The sequence below is a fragment of the Stegodyphus dumicola genome, chromosome 3 (assembly GCF_044657685.1).
Source record: "Stegodyphus dumicola isolate Sdum_Otavi_A_Nest chromosome 3, ASM4465768v1".
Classification (NCBI taxonomy): domain Eukaryota; kingdom Metazoa; phylum Arthropoda; class Arachnida; order Araneae; family Eresidae; genus Stegodyphus; species Stegodyphus dumicola.
In genome coordinates, this window is record NC_140770.1 from 33,161,322 (window position 1) to 33,173,906 (window position 12,585).

A 12,585-nucleotide genomic window follows, 5' to 3' on the forward strand; every position below is an offset into this window, starting at 1 on the left:
AGTGTTATGTAAGTCATATGACATGTACTGAGAAATTATGCAGTCCAGAAAAAGTTATTCTTGTTTTTAGAATACACAGATGAAATACCCAAATTAGAAATAAGGAATTAATAGGCTATTGCTAATTTAAACTATAATTTTGATTTACACATTCTTTTATCTCACATATTTATATATAAAGCGTGTTTTTAAAACAAGAGAAGACATTGAAATTTACATGATCACTCTGCAGTTCAAGTTTAAAACATTCTCCTTTTTATGTTTATTGAAATATAAAGAAAATAATGATTCAGCATAAAGTAAAATGCGGTGCAATGAAAAGAATAAAAAATAGGATCATTTTCTAAGGAAGGAGAAAATTTTTTTATAAAACTTCATTGAAGTATTTTACATAAAATGAATTACACACTAACCAGCTTTACTTTTTAAAGTTTTAAAGTTACTTTTAAAAGAATTTTCATGTTTTTAAACAACAATAATAATAAATCAATACTTTGCTTACACCTAGTAGTAAAGTTTTTCCGTGTTAAGAATCTTTATGCTATTACTGACATTATGTTCAATACATGCACAACTGGATTCATATTAATTGGCTTGGTTTATTTAATTATGGCAAAGCACTCGAGGGCTATCTGCTTAACGGAAAGGATAACTTTGTGGAGGACTTTCTAGAGGAAACTGGCTCGTAAACACGTAATACATGAGGAAAATCACGAAAATGGCCATGCAGCCAACCCATTTTCATGTTTTTAAACAACAATAATAATAAATCAATACTTTGCTTACACCTAGTAGTAAAGTTTTTCCGTGTTAAGAATCTTTATGCTATTACTGACATTATGTTCAATACATGCACAACTGGATTCATATTAATTGGCTTGGTTTATTTAATTATGGCAAAGCACTCGAGGGCTATCTGCTTAACGGAAAGGATAACTTTGTGGAGGACTTTCTAGAGGAAACTGGCTCGTAAACACGTAATACATGAGGAAAATCACGAAAATGGCCATGCAGCCAACCCATTCGCAGGGATTCGAACACAGATCACTTGGCTGCTGGTAGGCTCAGTTTCATATTATTAGAAATTAACAGAAAATTACAAAACGAAAATTTCGGATTTAGTAAAAGAAAATATGTCTAGATTTTAGTTTCCTTTTCCTTATTATGTTTTCCTTTTTACATACTATGAGAATGTTCTGAAGTGTTATTATTAGGAATTCATCCCTATTTGCAGTTGATGTAAATAAACTTGCTCGTGAACACAAAATGTGAACAAATTAGCTATGAGGCTCAGCTATGCATGTAAGTCTTTAAATAAAGTAAAATAAATAAATAATAGACCTTTATAAAAGTTAACCACATAAACTTAAAATTCGTTTTCTAAGAGTATACACAAAAAGAGATTTATTAAAAAAATATAGATTGTTAGTTTCTGCTTATGATCTGTAATTATAATAAAAATTGTTTCTTTACATCAAAATACGAGGGCCATCCAGGAAGTAGATTACGTTTCCGTCTGTGTCCGCTAGGGGCGGGGCTAGCGCGGCCATCTTGGGGTCAGAGCGTTGCGCAGCTCAGTCTGCATCTAGCCGTGCTAGTGAGAGGTTCGTGCTGTGCTCCGTTCAGATACTGTGACGGTTTGAAATGTCTGCGTTAATTGAAAATCCCGCGAGGTGCGCTCAGTAATAAGGTTTCTGACTGCAAAAAACTGTAAACCGATAGAAATCTATCGGCAGCTTCGTGAAGTGTATGGGGACAACATTATCACTGAAGGTGGAGTGCGTCAGTGGGTCATAAGATTTCAAAATGGCCGAACCAATGTTCACGACGAAGATCGAAGTGGGAGACCCAGCATAGTGACCGCCGAACTTCTCGAAAAAGTCGATGCTAAAGTCCGTGAAAATCGAAATTTCACAATAACGGAACTTTCTTTGAGTTTTCCACAAATTTCGCGAAGTTTGTTGCACGAAATCATCAGCGAAAAGCTTGGTTACCACAAGTTTTGTGCAAGATGGATTCCAAAAATCTTGACAGAGGACCACAAAAATCAGCGAATGGCTGCAGCGTTGAACTTTTTGGACGCTTACCATAAGGATGGTGACTCTTTACTCGATCGCATCGTTACTGGTGACGAAACATGGGTGAAACATGTGAACTGTGAAACGAAATTGCAATCAATGCAGTGGGGGCACACAAGTTCTCCCCAAAAACCCAAGAAATGCATGCAAACAATGTCGGCAAGGAAGATGATGGCGACTGTTTTTTGGGACAGAAAAGGTGTAATTTTGGTGGACTTCCTGGAAAGAGGCACTACAATAAACTCTCAAAGGTATTGCCAAACTCTCCAAAAACTCAGAAGAGCAATTCAAAACAAGCGCAGAGGAATGTTGAGCTCTAAGATCTTGTTGATTCACGACAACGCCCGGCCCCACACGGCAAATGTCACTCGTAAAGTTCTTGAATCTTTTAAGTGGGAGTTGTTTCCTCATCCGCCGTACAGTCCCGACCTGGCACCGAGCGACTTCCACCTATTCCCAGCAATGAAGAAGTGGCTGGCTATGCAGCGTTTTGATGACGACGCACAGCTGCAAGAAGAGGTAACGAAGTGGTTGAAGGCGCAGGCGGCCGAATTTTTCGACGAAGGAATTTCCAAGCTCGTACATCGCTACGATAAATGCCTTAATTTGTATGGTGACTATGTAGAAAAGTAGTATTTGAGTGTGGCTTTCATCTGTATATAATAAAATTTGTTTCCTATACTTTGTTTATTTTTTTATTCCAAAACGTAATCTACTTTCTGGATAGCCCTCGTATGTTTTATAAAACCACTGTCATTAACATTTTGACACACCTAAAACTTATAATTTACTCAGTTCAGTAATGGAATGAATATTAAATATCCTTTTATATTGTGTTTTTAAAAACAAATTATTATGCTACCATGCATTTATCATCCACATAACTTGGTAAGTGTTTTGGTTATATGCCCAAAATACCTTTATCTTCCATACAGTTAGTTCTCAGAATCGTACACAAAAGCCTGATTTTTAATTCATCTTTCAGATTTGTTATTGCGTGAAGGATTAGAAGGTCACAAACGTAGTTCTTAATTAATTAAATCTTTATTTTTTTAATAATGTCCCTAATTGATATAATTTATATTTAATTAATAATATATATCCAATTCGTAATTTTTATGAACATATGCAGCATTATTATAATTAATAAGAGATAGTTCTAATATTGTATTATGTACACAATGTAGAAGGTTCTTTTTACCATTTTTCTCTGCCATCCTGTTTCTTTAAAAATATATTTTATTAGTGTTTTAAGACAGCATTTTCGTGAAAAAGGCATTTGCTGTACATTTTGTTATCCCTTGCTTCTATTTTTTTTACATGAGTTAGTAATAAATAAATAAGTAAATAAATAAATGGATAAATATAATTAAAAAAATAAACATTCTGTTTATTGCAATAAAAGCTTAGTAAAATAAAGCTTAGTACTAATCTATGAAATATACAAAGATCAAAAATCCATGTAAAGTGACAATAAAAAGCTCTTATATTTACATTTTAAACTTTTTATTAATTAATGAAAAATAAAAAATGCCTACTTACCAAACATATGATATACGCAACTGTGTCGCCCATTCTCAATTTTTTCCCACCTTTTTCATTGACTCTCACTGCTACAGTCACATGTGGCAGGTTTTTTTTGTTAGAATAATCTTCAGGATTTTTCGTCAGTTGCTGCAGTTATCAAAAACAAAAACTTCAGAATTACATGAACCCTTCTTTTACTTAAATAATATTAAAAAAGCTATAATATTTTAAGGTATTAAATGCCTGATCAAAAAAATGTAATTTTCATTCAATAGGAACTAACTGAAGTTTATAGTATGCTTAGAATGGTATTAGTTTCGATATTCTTTGCTACTGTCACAGAGAATGGAAAGAAGTGAATTTCTCAACAAGATTGTGGCAAGTAGTTTAGAAAAATGAAAACCAAAGGTTGGAGCTGTGAAACAAAAGGCTGATGACAATAATGTTTGGAACTAAAAAAGGAGTACTACTGATGAAGAATTTCTTATGCACACAAGAAAATCTTATTGTGAAACTCTCAAGTGTGTGTTTTCCAGGGTGTGCGTTGTACTAAATCATTCACAATAAAAATGAAATACTGATGTCTGAAATTATGTTTTTGCACAAGAGTATATGCTTTTATTTAGCTAGTAAAATGAATGCAAGCATTTCTGTATTAATATCCATAGAACTTGTTTGATCATTCATATAACACAGCCTAAAACTTCTTCACATAAATTTATATCTTTTTTCATAGATTAATAGATAGGTAATTAAGAGAATTTCAAAGAATGCTGCTTGTAAGAAGCAGCATTCTTTGAAAAAGATTTATAGAAATGCACACTATATTCGATCAAGTACTGATGAGTATGCCAAGTAGTAAGTAGCACTGGCATAAATTATGTTTGTTTTAAATATAATGCACGTGATTAGAAACAATATTCTACTGTTACAAGTCATAACAAATGACGACTTTTAAAGTAGATTCTTCTTCAAACATTTTGCCTAGTTGATTCTATTTACTTTATTCTACATTCTGACCTTTTACAATGAAGTTTTGCAAAATTTGTGTTTTTAACATTTTTTCTAAAGCTCCCAATTTATATATCATTTACAAGTAAATATACACCCAAATTAAGATACAAGTAAGTTTACAAGTTCCCTAGGATCACATTATCCAAATCAAACAGTTATTTCATAATATTATTACAAAATGCATAACTGCAGTAAAATAGCTTACTTTTATAAGCATAATACTTCTAATAATCTTATTTTTCTTCAGTCATTGACTGCAGTGGCAAGCCTTTCCAAGTACAGGGAAATTTCTGTTACTGAATTATCATTAAACATTCCAAAGCTCATTTGTAACACTGTCAGGCATGTAGCTTCCTTCCAGATTAGAAATAAACATAAAAGCCTTAAACTGAGCCCCATTTGTTTAGGATGGGAAAATAATTTTCTACCAAAATAATAACGACATTAAACTTGAATATATTTATTTGACAAACGTAACATAAACATTTATTCTGTGAAAACTGAGCAGGATAAACCAGCAGAAATAACATTTCAAAATAATACTAATAACGTAATTGAAGTCGAGAGGCAATACTCTGGAGAGAAAATAATGCAAATAATAAATATGTAACAACTTCAAATTTTTCCCAGATGATACATACTGATGACACTGCACCAAAGAGGGTGTATGTTCTTTGGTGAACAATGCATATTCTTCGACTGCACTAGGAATAAGGGTTAGGGCTGCCAGAAAGTGGCAAGGAAAGGCAGGGTTGCCAGATGTAGCATAAAATCACTCATTCAGCAACATAATATACTGAGCGAGAACATCTAGAACGAATTCTGACCGGTTTTCATAAGAATTCTCTCGAAAGCAGGTCGAAAGCTACACATAGCATAGCTGTACGTGAAGTAAGAGAGTATGTTCAGTTCAGATATTAGTTCGAGAGCAATTGACTGAGTCAGGAGCTGTACTTTAGTGATTTGCCGTGAAGCTGTCTTCATTGTTATAGCCTGACGGCTGTGTTGCTGATTGTTTCAGAGTGTTTGTCGTAGTTTTTATATCACTGTAACCCATCTTTGGAACTGTCTTTGTAACACTGATGAATAAATTGAGTTTTGATTCTTCACTAAATGTTGTCATCAATCACTCCAAATCCACAAACCCATAGAATGCAACAATATTCTTAGATAATAACATAAGCCACTTTAAACTTATATATATAATTCTTCCAAGCCTAATATACCTATACATATAAACAGATATTTACTTTATAGATAATATAATCAGACAGGGGCTTCCTTCCTTCTTTAACTGCTTCACCAAGAGATTTGAGATGAGAATGAATGTTTCCAATGATTTCATCTTTTGATTTAGTGGACAAAATTTCTTTTATAACATACCTGTATAGAGCAGAAAAGAAGAGTATGTAATACTTGTTAAATAATTGGAAAAAAAAAAAAAAAAGATATATAAATATCATGTGCATATTTAACTTAAAAAAAAAAAAAGAAGAAAGAGCAGGAGGGGGAAGAATGATTGAAGTTACTACATTATTTTTTTTAAAAAGGGGGGAGTATTTTTAAAAACATCATTAACTTTATTTCAAAGGAAACTAAATACATACTGTCCTGCATCTTTGGCTAATTGAGACCAATCTCTTCTAACGATGTCCAGACCTTTAATTTCCTCTTTAGATACTATTTGACCATTGGCTAAGCGAGTTATGGACAGAGCAGCATATTTTTTTTTCTTCAGTAATAGCATTGGCTTGTACACACCATCAATATCAATTTCAAGAAGACGATAAAGTTTGTTAATTTCAGTTTTAACCTGAAATGACAAATATAGTATTACATATAACAGTTTTAAATACAGAAATAAGCTTTCTTTTTATAAAAAAACTTTTCCCAAATATCTTTTCTTAACATAATGAAATTTGTACAGGAAAAGCAAGACTGCCCATATATGCATAAAACACATATCTAAATCTTAAACAAATATAAATGATAAATTATGAATTTAAATTTGAGAGGGGAGAGAACTTAAAGAAAGAAAATAGAAAGAGTGCCAATGAGGGTATTCCATTAGCTTTTTGAAATTGTGCACTTTACATACCTTGTAGCCAACCAATCTTCATAAAATTATACTGGCTATATCTTAGATTCAAAAAGTTTCTCACATTTTATGCAGCATTTACCTCAAATTCCTTCTACAGTGTGAAAAGCAGAAATTACTGAATCCATTTTCACTCATACATATCTCAGAAAACTTTTAATACCACATACAAAAGTCACCACTCTTTTAATCCTAGCCATTTTGCACAAGAAAAATCCCCATTTGCCTTCTGAAGTTTGTACTGCATGTATACAGCCCTATAGTGAATATTTTACAGCAGCTGCAACACAGCTACAAGAAATTAATTTACTCTTCTTACTATGAATTCCAAACCACTTGATAAGATGTAATCTACTACCATGGCACTTTGCATCAGTATTTTGCCCTGTATAAAAGTATTTGATTTACTGAAAGATGAGGATTACAAAAGTGATTGTTGTGTCACTGTTTACTGTATTAACAAGTGAATAAGGAACAACTAAATTTCACAACTTTAAAAATTTATTAATTTTCACCTTTTATACATAATTTCCTTGGAGAACAAATGTGATAATACATGGAATTAAATGTCTGTTGAACCTGCATTCTCATGAGTTTTGATATTTTACAGATTATTTAAGTCATCATCACATTTTAAACCACAATCTAAATCTAATAATCTAATTATATTGATTCCTGCTCCCCCCAAAAATGTGAATGTTTACTTTTCAAGCTACAAGAAAATGTATTTTTATCTGAATACTGAAGCATAATAATCAGAAAGAATGCAAACAACTCAATTCAGCTTTTATCTTGACATCTTTAAAGTGTTAATGATAACTTTGTTTATTTATATTACAAGACGGTTACACATTTGAAGGAAAAAAGAGAGAAAAAATGATCTGACTTTCAAAATTTCAGCTTAATACTCTAAACTAACAATGCCTACTAATTAAATTAAGTGAAAATTAATTAAAAGCAGGATTTTACAGTATGGTGATATATCATACCCTTATGAAAAAGATGTTGTAAACAAGATAGTGAAAAGCCATACCCTATTTCCTAAGAGTGTAACTTCATCCAATTCTGTTTGATTTGTATTTATCATAATTGAATCAGTATCACCATATATTACATCAAGCCCCATCTATAAAGTGATATAATTTCTTATTAGATTACATTACTACACATGGAAAAAAAACTAAAGCACAAACTCTGTTAAAACATGCTAAAATATATTACTCAGAATGGTAGGAGATTTTTAATTCTACATACCTTTTCTACCAACTCTTTAGTTTTCAATAAAATCTAAAGAGAAGAAAACAATTGTTAATAACAAAAAAACATAGAATTTGGATATGTAACAACATTTTATAAGATATAAACAAAATTCAATTGGAAATAAATAATGTAAACAAGTTACTTATATTGGACCTGATCTGCATCATTAAATTGTAGATAAGGAAAATATTTTTAATAAATTATTGCTAGTTTTTTTAATAAACTGTATGATCAGTTTTTGTGGCAGATAACATATCTCTTAATTTTTCTGTTATTATAAAAGCAAAAATATTATAAAATGCAGATTTCAGAAAAAAATTATTAACAAGAAAATGCATGGATATATCACATAGAACTAATAATTGATGCATAATGATCAAAGAAGAAAAGGAAATAGGCATATATGAAAATGATGCATCGACTCCATAATTTTATCGTAGTATACATTCTTCTTTCCATTATTGTGAATAGACCTAGTGTGCTATATTCTACATTAATTTACAAATTCAAATGTTAAATTTATAAATCTGATTTGTAATGAATTAAATTATCTAAAAGTACCTAAGACAAAAGCCGTTGATAGAAAAAGTAAGTTAAAAGTAAAAAAGGCCTAAGATTGCCCTTGGCATTTTCAATGAAAATTGACATGCAATAAGCAGAAAGCTTTCATCTGCATTACTGTAATTAAAATAATCCATTGAAATAGATTAATATGATTTATTTTAACAGAGAGAATTACCTTTGTGTTATATGACATAATAATTATTATTTTTTTAAAAAAAGAGAGAGAGAGAAGGAGGGGAAGAGAAAGGAGAGAACTAGACAAAAAGTATGATACAGTAAATGCATAAACAACATATCACAAGATATATATTTTTTTCTATAAATTAAGACTAACAATTAAAACATCTAGATATTACACAGCCACATTTAAAATTTAGCAGAGTATTCTAAAAACTTACCTCTCGACCTTTACGGGTAATAAGAGCTGCCAATGGTTTAGCATAGAACCTTGAATGAGAGAAGCCAAGACACCCATACATACTGTTGGCAGTTAATTTTAAAGCCCTTTGCCTGATATCATACTGCAGTAGGAAAAAACATACAATTTATTTGTTATTATTTTAAAGAACAATTGCACAGATGTAATAATATTACATTGTAATTATTACGTCCAACATAAAAGGATATTAGCACTTAAAAAGATCTGACAAAATTATGGCAATCTGAATTAATGAATCCGTGCTAATTATTGATACTGATAAGAGATATATAGGTCAATATATAAGAAAGTAGCCTAAAAATCAAAATTGCCATATAATTTATACAGAATCAAATGACAAACTGCTATTCAAAAAATGATAAAATCTTTAAACAATAAAATGAAGTTTTATCAAGGCAATGGGGGCGGGGAGAGAAAAAAAAACCTTCCTTAACATTTCCCTTTCTTATTCCTTTCACACGTTACTTCAGAACATCACAAAAAATATAAAAAATTAAAATCAATTATTAAGACAATCCCTCCAATTTTTATTAATTAGACAGCTTCAACAATTCCATAAAGTGGATATTTATGAAGAATTGTTTAAGAATTTTCTCAGAATGGAATGCAGACCAAAAACTTTTCATTACATCACCATTTCAGTGCAAAATATAGTCAAGATCAATGTAAAAAAATTAAGATGGGAATGAATAAGATTATTTAAAAAATGTTTAAAGTAAATTTTTAAAAAAGGAATTTTAATTGAAATCATTATACCTGCGCATAACGATCCTTTGTTACATCAGATGCCTTCATCATTTTCTTGACTTGTCGCCGACTCTCAACGAGTTTACGAATTTCAGCAGGTAATACACCAGTTTCTAGACCAGGATCTGGCAAGCTAACTTCAATCTCGGCCTAAATTAAAGAACAAGCCATTACTTCTATTTCTACTTGTGTATTAATAAAATGAATCATTAATTAACACATAAAAGAATGAGAAAATACTATCCTCAGTATTACATGTTAATTCAATAAACTATTAATTATAAAACTGTTATGTAGATAATAATTTTGCAAGATATAACAAAACCAAAATAAAGAAATGCAACAAGAAAATTGACATAAATTTAAAGCTAATTGCATTCTTCCCGCTCAACTAATTCCAAAATAAAAGATAAATTTGCTCCTTAGTCAGGATTTCTAAGTAACTCTAGAAGTTTTTCTTCATAACAAATACCTAGTAGAGTGCAAAACCTCTATTTTGTTCTTATCGGATATATGAAAAAAAAACTTGTTTTGAGCCCCAACTCTTTTCTTTCTTTTCACCATGATATTTTGTATAGAACTGTCACTTCTTCTACAGATGCTAGCAATAACAGCAGAATCTTGATAGTGTTGGACTGAATTCCTCTCCCTCCCCACCGAGGGGGGGGGAATGCAGTTAACATTAAATTTAAGTTTTATTTGAGTTAATTTTTAAGGTTTCATTTTTTATCTGGTTATAACCAGATAAAAATATATATAACTTTAATTGCTCTTTATTTCATAAATTATGGTTTCATATTTTTAATTTTATAATTTCTGCATGCATCTTACCACATTTACAGTGATGATCTATAATCCGGAAAAACCAATAATCTGAGATCACCAAAGTCCCGACAAGTCCGGATTAAAGACTTTTGACTGTATTAACGATATTTCTTGCTTTTCAAATTGTATTCAGACTGCTCTTGTATGAAATTCCTATTGCACTTCACATTTAGAAAATAGTTTTACCTTTCATATATTAGCTCGATGAAAAATTAGTCACCAATGAGTTCACAACTTTTTGGTGGGAGAATGGATAATCAGAAAGTACTATTTTTTTTTTAAATAAACTTTTATTTAAAACTCCTATAATAATTAATTCCTTTAAGGAAGAAAATAATTTATCATATAACTGCAAATTGAAAATTAGATTACATAAGTCTCTTCAAAAAATTCATATACGATTTATAGCACTAATAATAAAAGCACTGGAGCCCAAATAAAATCTATTAACGAGTGTCAAATTGCAATGTCAAAAGTATAAGACATTATCTTGATAAATTTAACATGGGTGCCCAACACTTTTATTATTTGTTAATTAAAATTTTGGACAAACTTTGTAAACAGAATTAAATCTTTTGTTCTCAAGAAATTATATAATTTATTTTTTTTTTCTTGTTTTAATTCCTTAATAATTTCTATAAGATTTAAATAAAAGCTTATTTTATTTTAAATTTTTTTTGTCTTAAACACAGTTTTAAAGTACGAACTTTTGGGATTTGCCTGCAGTGGAAGAAATCGTGGTAAAATTTTTGCTAGAATACAGTACTTTGTCTCAAAATCACTTGGAGTGCTTTGAACCTATTCAACACTAAGTTTTCAACAGAACAATCAAAACAAAAATCTGTTTGAAAGTATGTTTATTGACTGATGCTGGGGATAATAACCTAAGTAAAACACACAGTGCATACATAAATAACTCATTTTTTGCAGTTTAAGACGTTATTCCTTATTTCTGTGAAAAGTCCCCAAACTGCACCATGGCGGTTGGACTAATATGTAAGTATTCAATAAAGTGGCTTAGATATATTAAAAATGAACATTCCCCAATAATTAAATGCAAATAACATTGCTTAAGCATACTTGAGATATATTTCATTATAATATAATTAGTTAATAATACAAATTTTAATAACAGATGCTTTGAATAATGCTGATACTAACAGATAGTTAAATAAATTTCCCAATCTGCCTTGGCATTTGCAAAAAAAAAAAAAAAAAAAACTTTACTTTTTCACAAATCATTTTAAATCCTTTTCAATATTAGTCATTAGAAAAGACTCAATATAGGCTTTTTGTAAAAACTTTTAATAATAGATTAATATAAATAAAAGCTGCTATGCTAATTAGTTTACACTTAAACTGCAAATTTAATCCCAAAATAACTTTTGGGATGAGACCATAATGTTTAAGCATTTTTTAATAAAAAATGAAAACTGAAAATTAATCATATTTGTCAAAGAAAGACTATATAAATACTTACTTCATCATTAGATTCTGAGACAGGGACTCTAGGTATTGTTGTAAAACAAATATTATACTCTTGAATAATTGATGGGTATAAGCTGTTGAAGTCCATAAGTAAAATGTATTTATCATAGAAACCTGCAAACAAATATACATACAAAAACATTATATATAAATTTCCTTTTAGCTACCACTATCTCTATACTCAGTTATATATACAAACCAATATGATTTTATATAACAAAAATTTAAGAAACTGCATTGCATATCTAAATTATATTTTAGACTGTAGAAATTTCATATCTGTTTTTCAAGAAATTTAAAGAGAATCAGAAAAGTGTTTGATATATAAATTTTCACCGTTATGCAATAAGAATATTTAAATAATTTATAAGCAGGACAAATAAAGATTTACCTTTCTTTGGATCTAACACTAAGCCACCTTCATAAGCTGGTTTACGACGACCTTTTTTATTTGTTATTTTGACTTCATCATCATCTTCAACTATAACCTATAAAAAATTGAATAGAAAATTTTTACTGTGAAAAGTATATTAGAAACTCACAAT

General features: G+C 30.1%; 1 protein-coding gene across 3 annotated transcripts in view; it reads right to left on the reverse strand.

Moving 5' to 3' along the window:
• Positions 1 to 12,585, reverse strand: part of PolA1 (DNA polymerase alpha catalytic subunit) — a 108,545-nt gene that overhangs the window by 14,818 nt on the left and 81,142 nt on the right. For all 3 annotated transcript variants that reach the window (XR_015040174.1, XM_085812724.1, XM_035363916.2), the window contains 9 exons: positions 12,432 to 12,528; positions 12,033 to 12,154; positions 9,737 to 9,877; positions 8,940 to 9,062; positions 7,972 to 8,004; positions 7,751 to 7,843; positions 6,227 to 6,432; positions 5,870 to 6,002; positions 3,621 to 3,752 (listed from right to left, as the gene is read on the reverse strand). Coding sequence is in view for 2 of the 3 variants with exons in the window: in XM_085812724.1 (XP_085668850.1) it covers positions 3,621 to 3,752; positions 5,870 to 6,002; positions 6,227 to 6,432; positions 7,751 to 7,843; positions 7,972 to 8,004; positions 8,940 to 9,062; positions 9,737 to 9,877; positions 12,033 to 12,154; positions 12,432 to 12,528 (1,080 nt within the window). In the remaining variant the exon portion in view is untranslated. The remainder of the gene's footprint in view (positions 1 to 3,620; positions 3,753 to 5,869; positions 6,003 to 6,226; positions 6,433 to 7,750; positions 7,844 to 7,971; positions 8,005 to 8,939; positions 9,063 to 9,736; positions 9,878 to 12,032; positions 12,155 to 12,431; positions 12,529 to 12,585) is intronic.